Source organism: Pelophylax lessonae, assembly GCF_965119305.1.
Source record: "Pelophylax lessonae genome assembly, chromosome: 7".
In the NCBI taxonomy this organism is placed as follows: Eukaryota; Metazoa; Chordata; class Amphibia; order Anura; family Ranidae; genus Pelophylax; species Pelophylax lessonae.
The window spans coordinates 3,521,553-3,546,261 of NC_138774.1; the positions used below are offsets into that span (position 1 = coordinate 3,521,553).

General features: G+C 43.5%; 1 protein-coding gene across 3 annotated transcripts in view; it reads left to right on the plus strand.

Annotated features, from left to right (window-relative positions):
* Positions 1 to 24,709, plus strand: part of HDX (highly divergent homeobox) — a 154,191-nt gene that overhangs the window by 39,331 nt on the left and 90,151 nt on the right. For all 3 annotated transcript variants that reach the window (XM_082263848.1, XM_082263846.1, XM_082263847.1), the window contains one exon: positions 3,686 to 3,739. In XM_082263848.1, the coding sequence (XP_082119974.1) occupies positions 3,686 to 3,739 (54 nt within the window). The remainder of the gene's footprint in view (positions 1 to 3,685; positions 3,740 to 24,709) is intronic.

Consider the following 24,709-nt stretch of genomic DNA (forward strand, 5'->3'; position numbering starts at 1 on the left):
CTGTAGGTATGGTGACTGTAGGTATGGTGACTGTAGGGACGGTCACTGTAGGGACGGTGACTGTAGGGACGGTGACTGTAGGGACGGTGACTGTAGGGACGGTGACTGTAGGGAAGGTGACTGTAGGGAGGGTGACTGTAGGTATGGTGACTGTAGGTATGGTGACTGTAGGGAAGGTGACTGTAGGGAGGGTGACTGTAGGTATGGTGACTGTAGGTATGGTGACTGTAGGTATGGTGACTGTAGGGACGGTCACTGTAGGGACGGTCACTGTAGGGATGGTGACTGTAGGGATGGTGACTGTAGGGACGGTGACTGTAGGGACGGTGACTGTAGGGACGGTGACTGTAGGGACGGTGACTGTAGGGATGGTGTTCTTAGGGTCATTGTCAGCATTTTTTTCCCCCAAAAACACAGTGAGTTGAGTTCATGCCAAAGAGCTTAATTTTGGTCTCATCTGACCACAGCATTTCTCCCAATCCTTCTCTGAATCATTTGGATGTTCATTGGCAAATTTCAGACTGTCCTGTACATGCGCCTTCTTGAGGAAGGGGGACCCCACAGGCGCTGCAGGATTTCAGTCCATGGCGGTGTATTGGGCTACCAATGGTTTGTTTGGTGACTGGGGTCCCAACTGCCTTGAGATCATTCACAAGCTCCTCCCATGTAGTTCTGGGCAGATCCCTCACTTTTCTCATCACCATCCTCACCCCATGAGGCAAAATCTTCCATGGAGCTCCAGACTGAGGGCGATTGATGGTTATTTTGTATTTCCATTTGTGAATAATCGCCCCCAACAGTTGTCTCCTTCTCCCCAAGCTGCTTGGCGATGGTCTTGTAGCCATTCCAGCCTTGTGCCGGTCTCCAATCTTCTCCCTGACCTTCTCTGACAGCTCTTTGGTCTTCCCATGAGCTGTGATTGGAGGAAAGAGATTCTGTGGACAGGTTCTATACACATAAGCAGTTGTCGTTAGGAGCTCCTTCTTACATTGACAGGACTAATCTGTGTACCACATGGGCCCCTACTGTAGCCAGTCTGTGGGAGACACAATTATTGTTGGTTGGTGGGGGATCAAATACTTATTTTACTCACTGAACTGCAACAGCCAAGAGACCTGAAGGATTTAGAGAAGATCTGTAAAGAAGAATGGAGCAAAATCCCTCCTGAGATGTGTGGAAACCTGGCCACCAACTACAAGAAACGTCTGACCTCTGTGCTTCCAACAAGGGTTTCTCCACCAACTACTAAGTCATGTTCTGCTTGGGGATCAAATACTTATTTTACTCACTGAACTGCAACTCCATTTATAACATTTGTATCATGTGTTTTTTTCTGGATTTTTGGTTGATATTCTGTCTCTATCATATAAGATACACTGATGATAAAAATTATACACCCGCCATTTCTTTGTAAATGGGCAAACTTACACAATCTGCAGGGATCAAATCATTATTTTCCCCACTGTACATTCATTCTGTGCCAATGGGGTCAAAATTGAATGTTTTTGGGCTTTGTTCTCTCTAGGTCAAATATTCGTCATTCATACAGAATAGAGTAAATCGGGGAAAATACAGCAGTATGGCCACTAGATACAGCTGATGATCATAGTAAATAAATACAGTATCTCACAAAAGTAAGTACACCCCTCACATTTTTGTAAATATTTTATTCTATCTTTTCATGTGACAACACTGAAGAAATGAGACTTTGCTACAATGTAAAGTAGTGAGTGTACAGCTTGTATAACAGTGTAAATTTACTGTCCCCTCAAAATAACTCAACACACAGCCATTAATGTCTAAACCGCTGGCAACAAAAGTGAGTACACCCCTAAGTGACAATGTCCAAATTGGGCCCAATTAGCTATTTTCCTCCCCGATGTCATGTGACTCGTTAGTGTTACAAGGTCTCAGGTGTGAATAGGGAGCAGGTGTGTTATATTTGGTGTTATCGCTCTCACTCTCTCATACTGGTCACTGGAAGTTCAGCATGGCACCTCATGGCAAAGAACTCTCCGAGGATCTGAAAAAAAGAATTGTTGCTCTACATAAAGATGGCCTAGGCTATAAGAACATTGCCAAGACCCTGAAACTGAGCTGCAGCACGGTGGCCAAGACCATACAGCATGTTTACCAGAACCGGTCCCACTCAGAGCAGGCCTCGCCATGGTCCACCAAAGAAGTTGAGTGCACGTGCTCAGCGTCATATCCAGAGGTTGTCTTTGGGAAATAGACGTATGATTGCTGACAGCATTGCTGCAGAGGTTGAAGGGGTGGGGGAGGGGTCAGCCTGTCAGTGCCCAGACCATACGCCGCACACTGCATCAAATTGGTCTGCATGGCTGTCGTCCCAGAAGGAAGCCTCTTCTAAAGATGATGCACAAGAAAGCCCACAAACAGTTTGCTGAAGACAAGCAGACTAAGGACATGGATTACTGGAACCGTCTCCTGTGCTCTGATGAGACCAAGATAAACTTATTTGGGTCAGATGGTGTCAGGCGTGTGTGGGGGCAACCAGGTGAGGAGTACAAAGACAAGTGTGTCTTCCTACAGTGAAGCATGGTGGTGGGAGTGTCATGGTCTGGGGCTGCATGAGTGCTGCCGGCACTGGGGAGCTACAGTTCATTGAGGGACCATGAATGCCAACATGTACTGTGACATACTGAAGCAGAGCATGATCCCCTCCCTTCAGAGACTGGGCCGCAGGGCAGTATTCCAACATAACGACCCCAAACACCTCCAAGATGACCACTGCCTTGCTAAAGAAGCTGAGGGTAAAGGTGATGGACTGGCCAAGCATCTCTCCAGACCTAAACCCTATTGAGCATCTGTGGGGCATCCTCAAACGGAAGGTGGAGGAGCGCAAGGTCTCTAACATCCACCAGCTCTGTGATGTCATCATGGAGGAGGGGAAGAGGACTCCAGTGGCAACCTGTGAAGCTCTGGTGAACTCCATGCCCAAGAGGGTTAAGGCAGTGCTGGAAAATAATGGCGGCCACACAAAATATTGCCACTTTGGGCCAAAATTTGGACATTGTCACTTAGGGGTGTACTCACTTTTGTTGCCAGCGGTTTAGACATTAATGGCTGTGTGTTGAGTTATTTTGAGGGGACAGTAAATTTACACTGTTATACAAGCTGTACACTCACTACTTTACATTGTAGCAAAGTCTCATTTCTTCAGTGTTGTCACATGAAAAGATAGAATAAAAGATTTACAGAAATGTGAGGGGTGTACTTACTTTTGTGAGATACTGTACTTTATTTCCTATGATCATCAGCTCCATCATGTGGCCATAATGCGGTATTTTCCTGGTTTGCTCTATAAAGAACCTGGAGGAAAAATAACCTAAAACAATTGATTTGTCCACATTTTCAGTACAAGATTTTTTATTATAAATGTACTTTTATTGGTATTAATGTCACTTCCATGACACAGAGCGGGCTCCATCCACACTGAACCAGATACATTTCATGGGGCCACTTTTATTTTTCCCCCGACTGAATGAATTTACATTTATATTAATCTTTGAATTTATTACTATTGTTCCATTGTTTACCCGGCGCCGGGGAATAGCAATCCGTGGGATTACACTAAGCACCCGCCAGCCACGTTCTGCTATTTACATAAATAACGTTGGATATGACGGTGGGAGATGACGGTCTCTTCTCTGTGTCTCCGCAGATATCAGGGAACCTCAGCGTGCCTTGGATTACCGAGTGTTCCCGGAAAAGAACAGTGAGTGAGTTTAATAAAGTAGCATTTGTAGAGCTTTAAAACGCAATCCTTTTGTTTAAATGGAATATTGCGGATTTATAGAGGAAAAAAAAGCATTTTATTTGAAATGAAAATCCATTACTGGGGGGGGGGGGGGGGGTACAGAGGGGCTTATTTTATGAATGATGCCATAAAGGATGGCGGTTTTTTTCTTCAATATTTTTTTATTGAGCGTTTAATGAAAGTGTAATAAAATAAAGGTAACAGTTTTTTAAAGAAAATCATGGAAATTATACAAAATAGATCCAGATGAAGAAGAGCACAGTAGGAAGGATACAAGGTAGATCCAGAAGAAGAGAATAGTAGAAGGATACATTGTACATCCAGAGGAAGAAGAGATAAGTAGAAGGATACATGGTAGATCCAGAGGAAGAAGAAGAAAATAGTAAAAGGATACATTGTAGATCCAGAGGAAGAAGAAGAGATTAGTAGAAGGATACAAGGTAGATCCAGAGGAGGAAGAAGAGATTAGTAGAAGGATACATGGTAGATCCAGAGGAAGAAGAGATTAGTGGAAGGATACATGGTAGATCCAGAGGAAGAAGAGATTAGTGGAAGGATACAAGGTAGATCCAGAGGAAGAAGAGATTAGTAGAAGGATACAAGGTAGATCCAGAGGAAGAAGAGATTAGTGGAAGGATACATGGTAGATCCAGAGGAAGAAGAGATTAGTGGAAGGATACAAGGTAGATCCAGAGGAAGAAGAAGAGATTAGTAGAAAGGATACAAGGTAGATCCAGAGGAAGAAGAGATTAGTAGAAGGATACATGGTAGATCCAGAGGAAGAAGAGATTAGTGGAAGGATACAAGGTAGATCCAGAGGAAGAAGAAGAGATTAGTAGAAGGATACATTGTAGATCCAGAGGAAGAAGAATAGATTAGTGGAGGGATACAAGGTAGATCCAGAGGAAGAAGAGATTAGTAGAAAGGATACAAGGTAGATCCAGAGGAAGAAGAGATTAGTAGAAAGGATACAAGGTAGATCCAGAGGAAGAAGAGATTAGTAGAAAGGATACAAGGTAGATCCAGAGGAAGAAGAGATTAGTAGAAGGATACATGGTAGATCCAGAGGAAGAAGAGATTAGTGGAAGGATACAAGGTAGATCCAGAGGAAGAAGAAGAGATTAGTAGAAGGATACATTGTAGATCCAGAGGAAGAAGAATAGATTAGTGGAGGGATACAAGGTAGATCCAGAGGAAGAAGAGATTAGTAGAAAGGATACAAGGTAGATCCAGAGGAAGAAGAGATTAGTAGAAGGATACAAGGTAGATCCAGAGGAGGAAGAAGAGATTAGTAGAAAGGATACAAGGTAGATCCAGAGGAAGAGATTAGTAGAAGGATACAAGGTAGATCCAGAAGAAGAAGAGAATAGTAGAAGGATACAAGGTAGATCCAGAAGAAGAAGAGAATAGTAGAAGGATACAAGGTAGATCCAGAAGAAGAAGAGAATAGTAGAAGGATACATGGTAGATCCAGAAGAAGAAGAGAATAGTGGAAAAGAATACAAGGTAGATCCAGATGAAGAAGGGAATAGAAATTAGTGATCGACCGATATCTGATATTTTGGTCATCGGATATCAGTATCGGCCGATATTGGCCGATATTTTCGGATATTTAAAAAAAAAAACCCCTCCTCTGCACTAAGCATACAAAACGCCAAGTTTGGTTGTTTTGATTGATGTATTTTTTTTGAGTCTGGCGCCGAGTACCTGGAGGTGAGGTCATGACATCACTTCCGGGTTTTTACATGGAGACCCGATCAGAGCCAAATGCAGCTTTGATCGAGTCTTCTCTTCGGCGGCAGTGCAGGTAGGATGCCCGGGTCTCCCAGTGGGATGGGAGACCCGGGCGAGTCGCGGAAGTTGGTGGGAGGAGGGAGACGTCCCCTCCCGCTCCTTGTAATGACAGTCAAGTGGCTTCTCAGCCTACCGTCGGCTATGGACGCCGGTACCAGGTTGATGCCTCTAGCTGCAGACATCACTCCTGTACAGCACTTTCCCCTATTATCGGCAACGTCGGATAAACTCAGGGGCTGATTCCGATATATCATGGAAAGTGCAGATCGCCCCCCGATATATCGGCATTGCCGATAATCGGTCGATCCCTAGTAGAAAGCATACAAGGTAGATCCAGAGGAAGAAGAATAAATTAGTAGAAGGATACAAGGTAGATCCAGAGGAAGAAGAAGAGATTTGTAGAAGGATACAAGGTAGATCCAGAGGAAGAAGACGAGATTAGTAGAAGGATACAAGGTAGATCCAGAGGAAGAAGACGAGATTAGTAGAAGGATACATGGTAGATCCAGAGGAAAAAGAAGATATTAAGGATACATGGTAGATCCAGAGGAAGAAGAGATTTGTAGAAGGATACAAGGTAGATCCAGAGGAAGAAGAAGAGATTAGTAGAAGGATACAAGGTAGATCCAGAGGAAGAAGAAGAGATTTGTAGAAGGATACAAGGTAGATCCAGAGGAAGAAGAAGAGAGTAGTAGAAGGATACAAGGTAGATCCAGAGGAAGAAGAAGAGATTAGTAGAAGGATACATGGTAGATCCAGAGGAAGAAGAAGAGATTAGTGGAAGGATACAAGGTAGATCCAGAGGAAGAAGAAGAGATTCGTAGAAGGATACATGGTTGATCCAGAGGAAGAAGAAGAGATTCGTAGAAGGATACAAGGTTGATCCAGAGGAAGAAAAAAAGATTAGTAGAAGGATACAAGGTAGATCCAGAGGAAGAAGAAGAGATGAGGAAGAAGAAGAGATTAGTAGAAGGATACAAGGTAGATCCAGAGGAAGAAGAAGAGATTAGTAGAAGAAAACAAGGTAGATCCAGAGGAAGAAGAAGAGATTTGTAGAAGGATAAAAGGTAGATCCAGAGGAAGAAGAAGAGATTAGTAGAAGGATACAAGGTAGATCCAGAGGAAGAAGAAGAGATGAGGAAGAAGAAGAGATTAGTAGAAGGATACAAGGTAGATCCAGAGGAAGAAGAAGAGATTAGTAGAAGGATACATGGTAGATCCAGAGGAAGAAGAGATTAGTAGAAGGATACAAGGTAGATCCAGAGGAAGAAGAAGAGATTTGTAGAAGGATACAAGGTAGATCCAGAGGAAGAAGAAGAGATTAGTAGAAGGATACAAGGTAGATCCAGAGGAAGAAGAAGAGATTAGTAGAAGGATACAAGGTAGATCCAGAGGAAGAAGAAGAGATTAGTGGAAGGATACAAGGTAGATCCAGAGGAAGAAGAAGAGATTCGTAGAAGGATACAAGGTTGATCCAGAGGAAGAAAAAAAGATTAGTAGAAGGATACATGGTAGATCCAGAGGAAGAAGAAGAGATGAGGAAAAAGAAGAGATTAGTAGAAGGATACAAGGTAGATCCAGAGGAAGAAGAAGAGATGAGGAAGAAGAAGAGATTAGTAGAAGGATACAAGGTAGATCCAGAGGAAGAAGAAGAGATTAGTAGAAGAAAACAAGGTAGATCCAGAGGAAGAAGAAGAGATTAGTAGAAGGATACAAGGTAGATCCAGAGGAAGAAGAAGAGATGAGGAAGAAGAAGAGATTAGTAGAAGGATACAAGGTAGATCCAGAGGAAGAAGAAGAGATTAGTAGAAGGATACATGGTAGATCCAGAGGAAGAAGAGATTAGTAGAAGGATACAAGGTAGATCCAGAGGAAGAAGAAGAGAATTGTAGAAGGATACAAGGTAGATCCAGAGGAAGAAGAGATTAGTAGAAGGATACATGGTAGATCCAGAGGAAGAAGAGATTAGTAGAAGGATACATGGTAGATCCAGAGGAAGAAGAAGAGATTAGTAGAAGGATACAAGGTAGATCCAGAGGAAGAAGAAGAGAATTGTAGAAGGATACATGGTAGATCCAGAGGAAGAAGAAGAGATTAGTAGAAGGATACAAGGTAGATCCAGAGGAGGAAGAAGAGATTAGTAGAAGGATACATGGTAGATCCAGAGGAAGAAGAAGAGATTAGTAGAAGGATACATGGTAGATCCAGAGGAAGAAGAGATTAGTAGAAGGATACAAGGTAGATCCAGAGGAAGAAAAAAAGATTAGTAGAAGGATACAAGGTGGATCCAGAGGAAGAAGAAGAGATTAGTAGAAGGATACAAGGTAGATCCAGAGGAAGAAGAAGAGATTAGTAGAAGGATACATGGTAGATCCAGAGGAAGAAGAAGAGATTAGTAGAAGGATACAAGGTAGATCCAGAGGAAGAAGAAGAGATTAGTGGAAGGATACAAGGTAGATCCAGAGGAAGAAGAGATTAGTAGAAGAATACATGGTAGATCCAGAGGAAGAAAAAAAGATTAGTAGAAGGATACAAGGTAGATCCAGAGGAAGAAAAAAAGATTAGTAGAAGGATACAAGGTAGATCCAGAGGAAGAAGAAGAGATTAGTAGAAGGATACAAGGTAGATCCAGAGGAAGAAGAGATTAGTAGAAGGATACAAGGTAGATCCAGAGGAAGAAGAGATTAGTAGAATGATACAAGGTAGATCCAGAGGAAGAAGAAGAGATTAGTGGAAGGATACAAGGTAGATCCAGAGGAAGAAGAAGAGATTAGTGGAAGGATACAAGGTAGATCCAGAGGAAGAAGAGATTAGTAGAAGAATACATGGTAGATCCAGAGGAAGAAGAGATTAGTAGAAGGATACATGGTAGATCCAGAGGAAAAAGAAGAGATTAGTGGAAGGATACAAGGTAGATCCAGAGGAAGAAGAGATTAGTAGAAGAATACATGGTAGATCCAGAGGAAGAAGAAGAGATTAGTGGAAGGATACATGGTAGATCCAGAGGAAGAAGAAGAGATTAGTAGAAGGATACAAGGTAGATCCAGAGGAAGAAGAAGAGAAAAGTAGGAAGGATACAAGGTAGATCCAGAGGAAGAAGAGATTAGTAGAAGGATACAAGGTAGATCCAGAGGAAGAAAAAAAGATTAGTAGAAGGATACAAGGTAGATCCAGAGGAAGAAGAAGAGATTAGTAGAAGGATACAAGGTAGATCCAGAGGAAGAAGAGATTAGTAGAAGGATACAAGGTAGATCCAGAGGAAGAAGAGATTAGTAGAAGGATACAAGGTAGATCCAGAGAAAGAAGAGATTAGTAGAAGGATACAAGGTAGATCCAGAGGAAGAAAAAAAGATTAGTAGAAGGATACAAGGTAGATCCAGAGGAAGAAGAAGAGATTAGTAGAAGGATACAAGGTAGATCCAGAGGAAGAAGAGATTAGTAGAAGGATACAAGGTAGATCCAGAGGAAGAAGAGATTAGTAGAAGGATACAAGGTAGATCCAGAGGAAGAAGAAGAGATTAGTAGAAGGATACATGGTAGATCCAGAGGAGGAAGAAGAGATTAGTAGAAGGATACATGGTAGATCCAGAGGAGGAAGAAGAGATTAGTAGAAGGATACAAGGTAGATCCAGAGGAAGAAGAAGAGATTAGTGGAAGGATACAAGGTAGATCCAGAGGAAGAAGAGATTAGTAGAAGGATACAAGGTAGATCCAGAGGAAGAAGAGATTAGTAGAAGGATACAAGGTAGATCCAGAGGAAGAAGAGATTAGTAGAAGGATACAAGGTAGATCCAGAGGAGGAAGAAGAGATTAGTAGAAGGATACAAGGTAGATCCAGAGGAAGAAGAGATTAGTGGAAGGATACAAGGTAGATCCAGAGGAAGAAGAGATTAGTAGAAGGATACAAGGTAGATCCAGAGGAGGAAGAAGAGATTAGTAGAAGGATACATGGTAGATCCAGAGGAAGAAGAGATTAGTGGAAGGATACAAGGTAGATCCAGAGGAGGAAGAAGAGATTAGTAGAAGGATACAAGGTAGATCCAGAGGAAGAAGAGATTAGTGGAAGGATACATGGTAGATCCATAGGAAGAAGAAGAGATTAGTGGAAGGATACATTGTAGATCCAGAGGAAGAAGAAGAGATTTGTAGAAGGATACATTGTAGATCCAGATGAAGAAGAAGAGATTAGTGGAAGGATACAAGGTAGATCCAGAGGAAGAAGAAGAGATTTGTAGAAGAATACATTGTAGATCCAGAGGAAGAAGAAGAGATTAGTGGAAGGATACAAGGTAGATCCAGAGGAAGAAGAGATTAGTAGAAGGATACAAGGTAGATCCAGAGGAGGAAGAAGAGATTAGTAGAAGGATACATGGTAGATCCATAGGAAGAAGAAGAGATTAGTGGAAGGATACAAGGTAGATCCAGAGGAAGAAGAGATTAGTAGAAGGATACAAGGTAGATCCAGAGGAAGAAGAGATTAGTAGAAGGATACAAGGTAGATCCAGAGGAAGAAGAGATTAGTAGAAGGATACAAGGTAGATCCAGAGGAAGAAGAGATTAGTAGAAGGATACAAGGTAGATCCAGAGAAAGAAGAGATTAGTAGAAGGATACAAGGTAGATCCAGAGGAAGAAAAAAAGATTAGTAGAAGGATACAAGGTAGATCCAGAGGAAGAAGAAGAGATTAGTAGAAGGATACAAGGTAGATCCAGAGGAAGAAGAGATTAGTAGAAGGATACAAGGTAGATCCAGAGGAAGAAGAGATTAGTAGAAGGATACAAGGTAGATCCAGAGGAAGAAGAAGAGATTAGTAGAAGGATACATGGTAGATCCAGAGGAGGAAGAAGAGATTAGTAGAAGGATACATGGTAGATCCAGAGGAGGAAGAAGAGATTAGTAGAAGGATACAAGGTAGATCCAGAGGAAGAAGAAGAGATTAGTAGAAGGATACAAGGTAGATCCAGAGGAAGAAGAGATTAGTAGAAGGATACAAGGTAGATCCAGAGGAAGAAGAGATTAGTAGAAGGATACAAGGTAGATCCAGAGAAAGAAGAGATTAGTAGAAGGATACAAGGTAGATCCAGAGGAAGAAAAAAAGATTAGTAGAAGGATACAAGGTAGATCCAGAGGAAGAAGAAGAGATTAGTAGAAGGATACAAGGTAGATCCAGAGGAAGAAGAGATTAGTAGAAGGATACAAGGTAGATCCAGAGGAAGAAGAGATTAGTAGAAGGATACAAGGTAGATCCAGAGGAAGAAGAAGAGATTAGTAGAAGGATACATGGTAGATCCAGAGGAGGAAGAAGAGATTAGTAGAAGGATACATGGTAGATCCAGAGGAGGAAGAAGAGATTAGTAGAAGGATACAAGGTAGATCCAGAGGAAGAAGAAGAGATTAGTGGAAGGATACAAGGTAGATCCAGAGGAAGAAGAGATTAGTAGAAGGATACAAGGTAGATCCAGAGGAAGAAGAGATTAGTAGAAGGATACAAGGTAGATCCAGAGGAAGAAGAGATTAGTAGAAGGATACAAGGTAGATCCAGAGGAGGAAGAAGAGATTAGTAGAAGGATACAAGGTAGATCCAGAGGAAGAAGAGATTAGTGGAAGGATACAAGGTAGATCCAGAGGAAGAAGAGATTAGTAGAAGGATACAAGGTAGATCCAGAGGAGGAAGAAGAGATTAGTAGAAGGATACATGGTAGATCCAGAGGAAGAAGAGATTAGTGGAAGGATACAAGGTAGATCCAGAGGAGGAAGAAGAGATTAGTAGAAGGATACAAGGTAGATCCAGAGGAAGAAGAGATTAGTGGAAGGATACATGGTAGATCCATAGGAAGAAGAAGAGATTAGTGGAAGGATACATTGTAGATCCAGAGGAAGAAGAAGAGATTTGTAGAAGGATACATTGTAGATCCAGATGAAGAAGAAGAGATTAGTGGAAGGATACAAGGTAGATCCAGAGGAAGAAGAGATTAGTAGAAGGATACAAGGTAGATCCAGAGGAGGAAGAAGAGATTAGTAGAAGGATACATGGTAGATCCATAGGAAGAAGAAGAGATTAGTGGAAGGATACATGGTAGATCCAGAGGAAGAAGAGATTAGTGGAAGGATACATGGTAGATCCAGATGAAGAAGAAGAGATTAGTGGAAGGATACATTGTAGATCCAGAGGAAGAAGAAGAGATTAGTGGAAGGATACAAGGTAGATCCAGAGGAAGAAGAGATTAGTAGAAGGATACAAGGTAGATCCAGAGGAGGAAGAAGAGATTAGTAGAAGGATACATGGTAGATCCATAGGAAGAAGAAGAGATTAGTGGAAGGATACAAGGTAGATCCAGAGGAAGAAGAGATTAGTAGAAGGATACAAGGTAGATCCAGAGGAAGAAGAAGAGATTTGTAGAAGAATACATTGTAGATCCAGAGGAAGAAGAAGAGATTAGTGGAAGGATACAAGGTAGATCCAGAGGAAGAAGAGATTAGTGGAAGGATACAAGGTAGATCCAGAGGAAGAAGAGATTAGTGGAAGGATACATGGTAGATCCAGAGGAAGAAGAGATTAGTAGAAGGATACAAGGTAGATTCAGAGGAAGAAGAGATTAGTAGAAGGATACAAGGTAGATTCAGAGGAATGTAGGGCAGAAAAAACCCATTATGAGGTAATACTCTAAGTTTTTCCATGCTCTTCATATGAAGAGGAAATGTTGATTGGATCCCGGATATGGGGGGGCGGATATTTATTTTTGTGAATGAGCCCCTCTTAGAACGTTCCATTGTTGTGTGAAATTGATGATAGCTCTTTCGTCCAATAGGAAGCCTCCCTTTGTCAGCTGTGTGATGGTGATTTGGAATGTGTAGATTGGCGGTTGAGAAGTTGCGCACGCCGTATCTCCTCCGCGGTTTTAGCCGTACAATCCGCATTGATCTAAATTGAGTCTGCCAAATGGAGTCTGATCACAGGGGGGGGGGGGGATGCTTCTTCCTCCTTCTACAAAGTTACAATGTACAGTTTGATCACTGGGGGAGGGCGGACTGAGGAAATTCTTCATCCTGCCTGCAACAGACTGATGACATCATCTCAGCCTGGGCAAAGTCACTGACTGGAGCTGCAGGATGGCTTTATAATCTTTTTTTAGACCACATGGAGGGGGAGGATTTAGTTCCGGGACTAGCTTGGACCCACAGATGACACAGCCGTGTCTATAAGTCCTTGCTGTGTTGTCTCGTAGAGATCACCCCCGACTGCTGCCTCTCACCTTGTGAGCTGCCAGAAAGATACATTGTTACAGTAGTCCAGGTGAGTGATCCAGTGTTGCCAACCCCCCGGAGGGAAATTTACTGGCAGAACGTCCAAAATTTACGGACGGCACAAATTTTTTACTGGCATTGCAAAAATGTACATAAACAGGCTGTTTTCAGTGCTAAACCGTACAAATATCAATACTTAAACAATAAACATGTAGATAGTGCTATTAGCAATGTGTTTAGGTTAAACAAAAGTCATAAACCATATTTCTCCATTTACATGAAGATCAGATTAATATAACCCAGCTAGCACAGAGTTCCCCCATATATCAGAGTGTGCAGGATTCCCTTACAGTGTAACTCTGACGTAAAGAGGAATGCTGCAGATCTTGATTTAAGCAGGAACTCTGATTTAAGTGGGTGCTCTGGTGACCAGAAACCGCCTTATATCTGAGTCCACTGCATTTCCCTTTACATCAGAGTTCTCTTTTACATCAGGGTCTGCAGAGTTCCCCCTTTGCACTGTAAGGGGAGAATCCTGCAGACTCTGATGTAGAGAGGAATACCAGGAACTCTGATAGGTGGGTGGGGGGACTCTGGTGACCAGAGACCACCTTCCACAGATTACACTAAGGTAAGGGGGGGGTTCCCTGCTATAAGGGGGAAACCTTTATATCAGTTCCCCCTTACATTATTGTATTCACCCAGCCCTTACATCAGTGACCCCCCCCTTAGACTGGCCTGGCAGCGCTGTCACTTACCTGAGGGTGGTCAGAGGCTGCAGAAATGATACGGGAGGTGGTCAGATGCTGTGGACATCATACAGGAGGAGGTCAGAGACTGCAGACGTTCTACAGGAGATGGTCAGAGGCTGCGAGGACATGGTACAGGAGGTATTGAGAGGCTGCAGACACCCCCCATTCCCCCCCAACAGTAGTGTCCTAATCTGCCCCCCCCCTTCACCCTCCACATCAGTGTCCACCTCTGCCACCTTTTACATCACCCTCCCACAGCAGAGTCCTCCTCTGCCCACCTTCATATACCCTCTACAGCACTGTCCTTCTGTGCCCCCTTCAGACCCCATAGTACTGTCCTTCTGTGCCCCCTTCAGACCCCATAGTACTGTCCTTCTGTGCCCCCTTCAGCCCCCATAGTACTGTCCTGTGTCCCCTTCAGCCCCCATAGTACTGTCCTGTGTCCCCTTCAGCCCCCATAGTACTGTCCTGTGTCCCCTTTAGGCCCCATAGTACTGTCCTGTGTCCCCTTTAGGCCCCGTAGTACTGTCCTGTGTCCCCTTTAGCCCCCATAGTACTGTCCAGTGTCCCCTTTAGCCCCCATAGTACTGTCCTGTGTCCCCTTCAGCCCCCATAGTACTGTCCTGTGTCCCCTTCAGCCCCCATAGTACTGTCCTGTGTCCCCTTTAGCCCCCATAGTACTGTCCTGTGTCCCCTTCAGCCCCAATAGTATTGTCCTGTGTCCCCTTCAGCCCCCATAGTACTGTCCTGTGTTCCCTTCAGCCCCCATAGTACTGTCCTGTGTTCCCTTCAGACCCCATAGTACTGTCCTGTGTCCCCTTTAGCCCCCATAGTACTGTCCAGTCACTGTCCTGTGCTCCCTTCAGCCCCCATAGTACTGTCCTGTCACTGTGTCCCCTTCAGCCCCCATAGTACTGTCCTGTGTCCGCTTTAGCCCCCATAGTACTGTCCTGTCACTGTCCTGTGCCCCCTTTAGCCCCCATAGTACTGTCCTGTGTCCCCTTTAGCCCCCATAGTACTGTCCTGTCACTGTCCTGTGCCCCCTTTAGCCCCCATAGTACTGTCCTGTGTCCCCTTTAGCCCCCATAGTACTGTCCTGTGTCCCCTTCAGCCCCCATAGTACTGTCCTGTGTCCCCTTTAGCCCCCATAGTACTGTCCTGTCACTGTCCTGTGCCCCCTTTAGCCCCCATAGTACTGTCCTGTGTCCCCTTTAGCCCCCATAGTACTGTCCTGTGTCCCCTTCAGCCCCCATAGTACTGTCCTGTGTCCCCTTTAGCCCCCATAGTACTGTCCTGTCACTGTCCTGTGCCCCCTTCAGCCCTCATAGTACTGTCACTGTGTCCCCTTCAGCCCCCATAGTACTGTCCTGTGTCCCCTTCAGCCCCCATAGTACTGTCCTGTGTCCCCTTTAGCCCCCATAGTACTGTCCTGTCACTGTCCTGTGCCCCCTTCAGCCCCCATAGTACTGTCACTGTGCCCCCTTCAGCCCCCATAGTACTGTCCTGTCACTGTGTCCCCTTCAGCCCCCATAGTACTGTCCTGTGTCCCCTTCAGCCCCCATAGTACTGTCCTGTGTCCCCTTCAGCCCCCATAGTACTGTCCTGTGTCCCCTTCAGCCCCCATAGTACTGTCCTGTGTCCCCTTTAGGCCCCGTAGTACTGTCCTGTGCCCCCTTCAGCCCCCATAGTACTGTCCTGTGCCCCCTTCAGCCCCCATAGTACTGTCCTGTGCCCCCTTCAGCCCCCATAGTACTGTCCTGTGCCCCCTTCAGCCCCCATAGTACTGTCCTGTCACTGTGTCCCCTTTAGCCCCCATAGTACTGTCCTGTGTCCCCTTCAGCCCCCATAGTACTACTGTCCTGTCACTGTGTCCCCTTCAGCCCCCCCCCCCATAGTACTGTCCTGTCACTGTGTGTGTCCCCTTCTCACATGAGTGTCCATATTCCGCCGCCGCCGCCTGCTGAACTTCAAGCTGCTCAGCTTGGCTCGGATGGCTGGCTCCTGATTTTTAAATTCTGGCGCCTGGCCTGGCCCTGGCGGTGGTGTGGCGGGATTCGGGAAATGCGCCATGACGATGACATCCGATGATCCAATCAGCTCAGCAGCACTTGCGGCGCCGGCGCCTTGTCATCACAAGTCAGTAGGCGTGCCGGCGTGCCACACTCAGCTTCGTTCTGACTCTCCTGAGCCTGACAGCAGCCAGACCCACCCCCCTGGCCAGGGCTCCGCCCGCCCGCCCGAATACAGAAAATGATCGGGTCATCTCGGGCATTTCCGGAACTGCACATGCGCAGTTCCGACCCGAGCCGATCGCTGCCGTATTTCAAGGGCACTTTTCTCCTGCTACGGGCATTTACGGGCAGGAGAAAAGTGCCCTGATTTTACGGGCTGTCCGTAAATATACGGACGGTTGGCAACACTGGAGTGATCACTGCGGGAAAAGGAGACTGAGGAAATTCTTCAACCTTCCTGCAGCAGATAGATGACATAATACTTCCAGCATGCCCTTGTCTGGCCTAAATGGAGTCACCTGATTGGCTGTGAAGGATGGTTTTCTTTTATTGTTATTGTATCCTGTGAAATGTTATACATTTGTAGCCAGGTCATCTTAGAATTGGCCTTCATGGAGATAAGCCCCACCCCCACCATTCAACTGTCAAATGGCAGAACCTGTACTGTCCACTCGGATTTTAACATTGCATAGCTGAATATGGGGGCGTGGCTTTATTCTGAATATGGGGGCGTAGCTTTATGTATCGGCTCAGCAGGGGGGCCGGGGCAGCTCTATTCTTCAACTATGGTCAAAGCATGTGACAATCCTGTAACATTATATACAGTATCTGACAGAAGTAAGTACACCCCTCACATTTCTGTAAATATTTTATTCTATCTTTTCCTGTGACAACACTGAAGAAATTACACTTTGTTACAATGTAAAGTAGTGAGTGTACAGCTTGTATGAGGCCCCGTTCACATAGGGGCGACGCTACTTCGCACCGCGACCTCCGAAGTCGCGGTGCGAGCAGCGCGCCGCGACCTCGGAGCGGCCGCCACAGACTTCATAACATTGAAGTCTATGGCGGTCGCCTCCTGGTCGCCCCAAAGAAGCTCCGGACCCTTTTTCTAAGTCGGAGCGACTTGTGTCGCTCCTATTAGAACGGGTCCGCAGTTTCCCTATGGGAGGCGACCTACGGCGACCTGTGAGGCGACCAGGTCGCCTCACAGGTCGCCTCAGTGTGAACCGGGACTAACAGTGTAAATTTGCTGTCCCCTCAAAATAACTCAACACACAGCCATTAATGTCTAAACCGCTGGCAACAAAAGTCAGTACACCCCTAAGTGACAATGTCCAAATTGGGCCCAATTAGCCATCTTCCCTCCCCTATGTCATGTGACTCGTTAGTGTTACAAGGTCTCAGGTGTGAATGGGGAGCAGGTGTGATAAATTTGGTGTTATCGCTCTCACTCTCTCATACTGGTCACTGGCAGTTCAACATGGCACCTCATGGCAAAGAACTCTCGGAGGATCTGAAAAAAAGAATCGTTGCTCTACATAAAGATGGCCTAGGCTATAAGAAGATTGCCAAGACCCTGAAACTGAGCTGCAGCACGGTGGCCAAGACCATACAGCGGTGTAACAGGACAGGTTCCACTCAGAACAGGCCTCACCATGGTCCACCAAAGAAGTTGAGTGCCGTGCTCAGCGTCATATCCAGAGGTTGTCTTTGGGAAATAGACGTATGAGTGCTGCCAGCATTGCTGCAGAGGTTGAAGGGGTGGGGGAGGGGTCAGCCTGTCAGTGCTCAGACCATACGCCGCACACTGCATCAAATTGGTCTACATGGCTGTCGTCCCAGAAGGAAGCCTCTTCTAAAGATGATGGACAAGAAAGCCTGCAAACAGTTTGCTGAAGACAAGCAGACTAAGGACATGGATTACTGGAACCATCTCCTGTGCTCTGATGAGATCAAAATAAACTTATTTGGTGTCAGATGGTGTCAGGCGTGTGTGGGGGGCAACCAGGTGAGGAGTACAAAGACAAGTGTGTCTTCCTACAGTCAAGCATGGTGGTGGGAGTGTCATGGTCTGGGGCTGCATGAGTGCTGCCGGCACTGGGGAGCTACAGTTCATTGAGGGAACCATGAATGCCAACATGTACTGTGACATACTGAAGCAGAGCATGATCCCCTCCCTTCAGAGACTGGGGGGCAGGGCAATATTCCAACATAACGACCCCAAACACCTCCAAGATGACCACTGCCTTGCTAAAGAAGCTGAGGGTAAAGGTGATGGACTGGCCAAGCATGTCTCCAGACCTAAATCCTATTGAGCATCTGTGGGGGATCCTCAAATGGAAGGTGGAGGAGTGCAAGGTCTCTTACATCCTCCAGCTCTGTGATGTCATCATGGGGGAGGGGAAGAGGACTCCAGTGACAACCTGTGAAGCTCTGGTGAACTCCATGCCCAAGAGGGTTAAGGCAGTGCTGGAAAATAATGGCGGCCACACAAAATATTGACACTTTGGGCCCAATTCGGAGATTGTCACTTAGAGGTGTACTCACTTACTTTTGTGAGATACTGTATATCCAATTAATAGTCTCAGACGGAGGTCCAAGGCGACCACACCTTGTCATATTTCCACGTGCACCCTTTATTCGAGCGCAATAATTCTATGCCCATTATTCATGGTTCGCTCTAAACTGATGACCTGTTGGGGCTTTTAAAGCATTGCTTATGAAAAGTAAAAGGTACCAGAGGTTGTCTCTGTCTCCCAGGCACATGAAATTTTAAGGCTTGACATGTTGGGTATCTATTTACTCGGCACAACCTGATCTATTACATTTTACCAAAATAATTGTGTAAAAAAATTATTTTATAATATATATATATATATATTTATATGCCATATAATTAACTTTTTATTGTATTTTTTTAATGAAAATTTGTGTTTCATAAATGTTGCGCTAATATTGTGTGACATAAAAAAATTTGAACTACCACCACTTAATTCTCAAGTTTGTATGAAAAGAGAGGACAGCCTCTAAATTGGGGAGTATAACACTAAGGGTACAAGTATCCACGTCCCAAGTAGAATGAAACAAAAGGGGGGGGCAGGGGGACTTTTATAGGGATACTGTCATCAAGACCACGTTTCCTTCATTTAATTCTCAAGGGTGTCTGCGTTCAGAAAATATGAGTTTTGGAGTTTTTATAAAATCTGCAGACCTAAAATGACTTTTTAAACATGTTCAAAAAATGCAAAAATTACTCTGGCAGCAAATGGGCATAATATATGTACTGTAAGGTTTAAGGAATATCTATTGGGCCCTTCCACACGAGGAGGACACCACTAGGAGTCAGCCTGCTCAGCAGGAAATCTAACGACTGATCCCCACTGTGCAGAGTGGATGGCTGGTCCACGTCTGCTCCACTTATCCAGAGCGGACACAGACACAGCCCACTTTCCTCTATGGAGCAGTGGGTGTAAATGGACCGCCTGTTTGTTTCCATCCGACTGCCATCTGATCTGCCAGATGGATGCGGGAAAGGATCCCCATCTGTCTGTTTTTAGAAAATCGGATTGGATTGGATGTCAGCTGGTGTAAACAGACACATTTATTTTTTACCCACCACTCCATAGGGGACAATGGAGGGTCTTGATCCCCTGATGACGTCAGCACGGGCTGACGAAACATGCGTCGGGAGCGTGAGACCGTAACAACTTCCGGGTTGGAGGAACGCTGGCGTGAAGCGGTGTTTAATTATCCAGCTACTGTGATTTTACATGAATGTACAAAGCAAAAGTTTCTTGGAATTGTAGTAAGTGCATTACCTTTATTAAAAGTTAAATGATTTCAACGTACTGCATATGTCCATATTGAGATCCTGTATTTGGTCTGAATGCTTACCCTGGGATTGAGGGAATTTGGAGCTGAGGATTGTTTATTTATTGGATCAATATGCCTATGTGACCCCCTATAATCAAGGGGTCATATACTTCTGGTAAGAAGTACCTTGTAAGAACACTGGGTGAAAGTGTGGAGGTGGAGGCTCTATAACACTTCTATCAAGTCTATGCTTTTATCATAATTATTGTTGTTGATTGTCTGGACTTTTTATTGATATTAAGCAATTTCAGAGACTCTTAAACTCCTTTATATTCATATTGATATTTAAATTTGCACTAGCACTTTAATGATTTATGTCACATGTTGAGCGCAATATACTTACCTTTTAAATATTGTCACAGCTTTTTAGCTTGCAGCTCACAGTGGGGAAGAAATTCCTCAAAAACGTAATTTATTGTGTTTTTACATTCACCTGTATTTATGTGGCTATTTAGCCTTATCACCTAATTCCTTTGCGCAGTTTCATTTGGTTTTTACATTTTTTCTATAATGGAGGGTCCGATTGGGTCCGCCTGAAAAACTGGCACACAGCTGCAGAATTTTCATTAGGAGGGATGAGCTCCGGTGTGTTCGGATCCCAGTCTGAACATGCCAGATCTTTCCCACCAGGAAGCGGTCACTGCCCTCTGCCAATCATAAGTGATTGGGGCATTTCCCTCCCCACAAATCATGTATACACGTGGCTGTGGAGCAGGGCATGCCTCCATCACTTATGATTGGCAGGGCACTGCGGCGGGCGATGGGCTGGGGGGGGGGGGGGTAGGGCCAGACAGGTAGGCTGTATGGGGCCCCATGATTTTTAACAGTGGCCCTCTCTGTAGGAACAAGAAGTGATCTGAAGACCAACATCGTTACCTTCAGACACCACTAGGATCCATCTGTAGACAAGTTCTTGCACTCTAACCCCCCTGTCCGCACCAGGGAGGTGGGGCTTAATACTGACTTAGGCAGAAGTCAAGGCCAAGTGTACAGTCTGGTCTGTAAGAACAAGGAGCGATCTAAAGACCAACATTGTTACCTTCAGACACCACAAGGTCCCTGCACCCTAACCCATTCTAACCCCTTTTCCTCTCATTTTAGCCCCTACTCTCTAATCGTAACCCTTCTATTTAAATGGCAGAGCCTAAACTGCCCACTGAGGTTATAATATTACTTATCCGAAGATGGGGGAAGGGCTTAATACCCCCCTCCCGGAGTCAATACTTTGTAGAACCGCCTTTCCCTGCAATTACAGCTGGGAGTCTTTTTGGGGATGTCTCTACCAGCTTTGCACATCTAGAGAGGACATTTCTGCCCATTCTTCTTTGCAGAATATCTCATCTCTGTCAGATTGGATGGAGAGCGTCTGTGAACAGCAATTTTCAAGTCTTGCCACAGATTCTCAATGTGATTTAGGTCTGGACTGTGACTGGGCCATTCTAACACATGAATATGCTTTGATGTAAACCATTCCATTGTAGCTCTGGCTGGATGTTTCCGGTCGTTGTCCTCCTGGAAGGTGAACCTCCGCCCCAGTCTCAGGTCTTTTCTTCTAAGATTGCCCTGTATTTGGCTCCATCCATCTTCCCATCAACTCTGACCACCTTCCCTGTCCCTGCTAAAGAAAAGCATCCCCACACCATGATGCTGCCACCACCATGTTTCACAGTGGGGATGGTGTGTTCAGGGTGATGTGCAGTGTTAGTTTTCCCCCACACATAGACCAGAAAGTTGAATTTTGGTCTCATCTGAGCAGAGCTCCTTCTTCCACATGTTTGCTGTGTCCCCCACATGGCTTCTCCCAAACTGCAAACAGGACTTCTTATGGCTTTCTTCCACCAATGGCTTTCTTCTTCTCACTCTTCCATAAAGGGCAGATTTGTGGAGCGCACGACTAATAGTTGTCCTGTGGACAGATTCTCCCACCTGAGCTGTGGATCTCTGCAGCTCCTCCAGAGTTCCCATGGGCCTCTTGAATGCTTCTCTGATGAATACTCTCCTTGCCCGGCCGGTCAGTTTAGGTGGACGGCCATGTCTTGGTAGGGGCCCGGCCGGTCAGTTTAGATGAACGGCCATGTCTTGGTAGGGGCCCGGTCGGTCAGTTTAGGTGGACGGCCATGTCTTGGTAGGGTTGCAGTTGTGCCGTACTCTTTCCATTTTCCCATGATGGATTGAACAGCGCTCTGTGAGATGGTCAAAGCTTGGGAGATTTTTTATAACCTAACCCTGCTTTACACTTCTCCACAACTTTATCTCTGACCTGTCTGGTGTGTTCCTTGGCCTTCATGATGCTGTTTGTTCACTAAGGTTTTCTAACAAACCTCTGAGGGCTTCACAGAACAGCTGTATTTATACTGAGATTACATTACACACAGGGGGACTCTATTTACTAATTAGGTGACTTCTGAAGACAATTGGTTCCTCTAGATTATAGTTAGGGGTATCAGAGTAAAGGGGGGTGAATACAAATGCAGCCACACTTTTCACAGATTTATTTGTATCATTTATCATTTTCCTTCCACTTCACAATTATGGTCACTTTGTGTCGGTCTATCACATAAAATCCCAATAAAATACATTTTACGTTTTTGGTTGTAACATGAGAAAATGTGGGAAATTTCAAGGGGTGTGAATACTTTTTCAAGGCACTGAATAAAGCTGGGATTTATTAGCTGCCAATAACTGGAGAACAGATTAAAAATTAAACATGTTTTATTCGATTCATTAAAAGTTAATCTTGAGACTTGTGTCTTAATTTTTAACCTCTTACGGACCGCACGCCGTGTATTTATGTTGGTACTTTGACGGTAAATACCGGGGTGCAGATAGCAGATAGCGGCCATAACCCCGGTATTTTGTTAAATGGCGGGTGGTCCACTTTAACATAAGGGTGGTCCCAGCGGTGTATTTGTCTCAGGATCACCTTTATGGGCAGCGGGAGAGGTGACCCCACCCCCTCCCCCCCCCCGCTTACCAGAGCCGTCGGTAGCGGAAAAAACGATCCGGTCTGCTGTCCTCTCAGGCAGGAAGTCAGAGTGAAGGCAAGATGGCCCCCACTCCACTCTATGGCCTTGGAGGACCGTATGCGTTCACTTCTGCTAGCGGGGACGGGGTACTTTTAATTTTTATTTTTTTTTCCTTTTTATTTTATCTTTTATTTATTTATTTTTTTTACACTGTCCTTTTTTTAAAAAAAAAAAATTGTTATCCCTAATACAAGAAATGTAAACATCCCTTGTAATAGAAATAATCAGGACAGGTCCTCTTTAATGTATTTTTTTTTTCATGATGAACAAAAATGGGCTCTTTAAAGCCGTTGCTTTTAACACAGAAAAAAAAAAAAATGAAAAATCATTTTTCTTTAAAGCAACGGCTTTAAAAAGCAATTTTTTTTTTCCCATCATAAAAAAAATAAAAAATAAAAGGCTTTTTTTTTTTATTTTTTAGTGTAGATGTGAGGTGTGAGGTCTTTTTGACCCCCAGATCTCACATTAAAGAGGAGCTGTACTGCTTATTTCTATTACAAGTGATTTTTTTTTTAAAAGGGCAGTGTAAAAAAAATATATTATAAATAATATAAAAGATAAAATAAAAAGGAAAAAGAAAAAGAAAAAAATTAGAGCACCCCGTCCCCGTTACCTCGCGTGCAGAAGTGAACGCATACGGTCCTCCTAGGCCATAGAGTGGAGTGGGGGCCATCTTGCCTTCACTCGACTTCCTGCCTGAGAGGACAGCGGACCGGATCGTTTATCCCGCTACCGACGGCTATGGTAATAGGAATAAAAGTGATCAAATTTTTTTTTTAAAAGGACAGTAAAAAATAAAAAATAAAATAAATAGAAAAAAAAAAAATGAAAGTGCACCGTCCTCACTCTCGCGTAGAAGCGAACGCCTACGCAAGTCGCGCCCACATATATAAACCACAAACCACACATGTGAGGTATCGCCGCGATCGTTAGAGCGAGAGCAATAATTCTATCCCTAGACCTCCTCTGTAATTCTAAACTGGTAACCTGTAGAAATTTCTAAAGCGTCGCCTATGGAGATTTTTAAGTACCAATGTTTGTCGCCATTCCACGAGTGTGCGCAATTTTGAAGCATGACATGTTGGGTATCTATTTACTCGGCGTAACATTATCTTTTACATTATAGAAGAAAAATTGTGCTAACTTTACTGTTTTCTTATGTTTTAATTTAAAAATATATTTTTTTCCCAAAAAAATTGCGTTTGTAAGACTGCTGTGTAAATACGGTGTAATTAAAAATTATTGCAACGATCTCCGTTTTATTCTCTAGGGTCTCCACTTAAAAAAAATAAAAAAAAATATATATATATACACATACACAAATTATAATACATTTTTTTTTTTTGCTAGAAAATTACTTAGAACCCCCAAACATATAAATAAAAAAAAAAACATATGTGTATATATATATATATATATATATATATATATATATATATATATATATATATATATATATATATATATTTATTTATATAATGTTTGGGGTTCTAAGTAATTTTCTATCAAAAAAAAAAAAAAAAATGTATATATATATATACAAATTGAAATCTGTTTTTTTTTTTGCTAGAAAATTACTTAGAACCCCAAACATTATAAAATAATTAAATAAAAAAAAAAAAAAAAAAAAAAAAAAATATATATATATATATATATATATATATATATATATATATATATATATATATAATATAATGTTTGGGAGTTCTAAGTAATTTTCTTGCAAAAAAATAATATATATATATATATACAAATTAAAATCAAATTTTGTTTCTTTTTGCTAAAAAATTACCTAGAACCCCAAACATTATATAAATAAATAAATAAATAATAATAAAAAAAAAAATATATATATATATATATATATATATATATATATATATATATATATATATATATATATATTTTTTTTTTTTTTTTTTTTTTTATTTATTTATATAATGTTTGGGGTTCTAAGTAATTTTCTAGCAAAAAAAAAAAAAAAACTGATTTTAATTTTGTAAACAAGTGTCAGGAATAGGCCCGGTCCTTAAAGGCCCGTACACACGTGCAGATTGTCGGCCGAAAAGATTCGGCCGACGACCGATCGGCCGATTTTCGGCTTGTTAGTATGATGCTTCCGACAGCCGACAGCGCACTTTCAGCCGAACAGAATCTGTCGTGCAAGCATTAAAAAATTTTTATGCCGACACCAGAACGGCCGATTGTTCGCCAGTCAGTACAG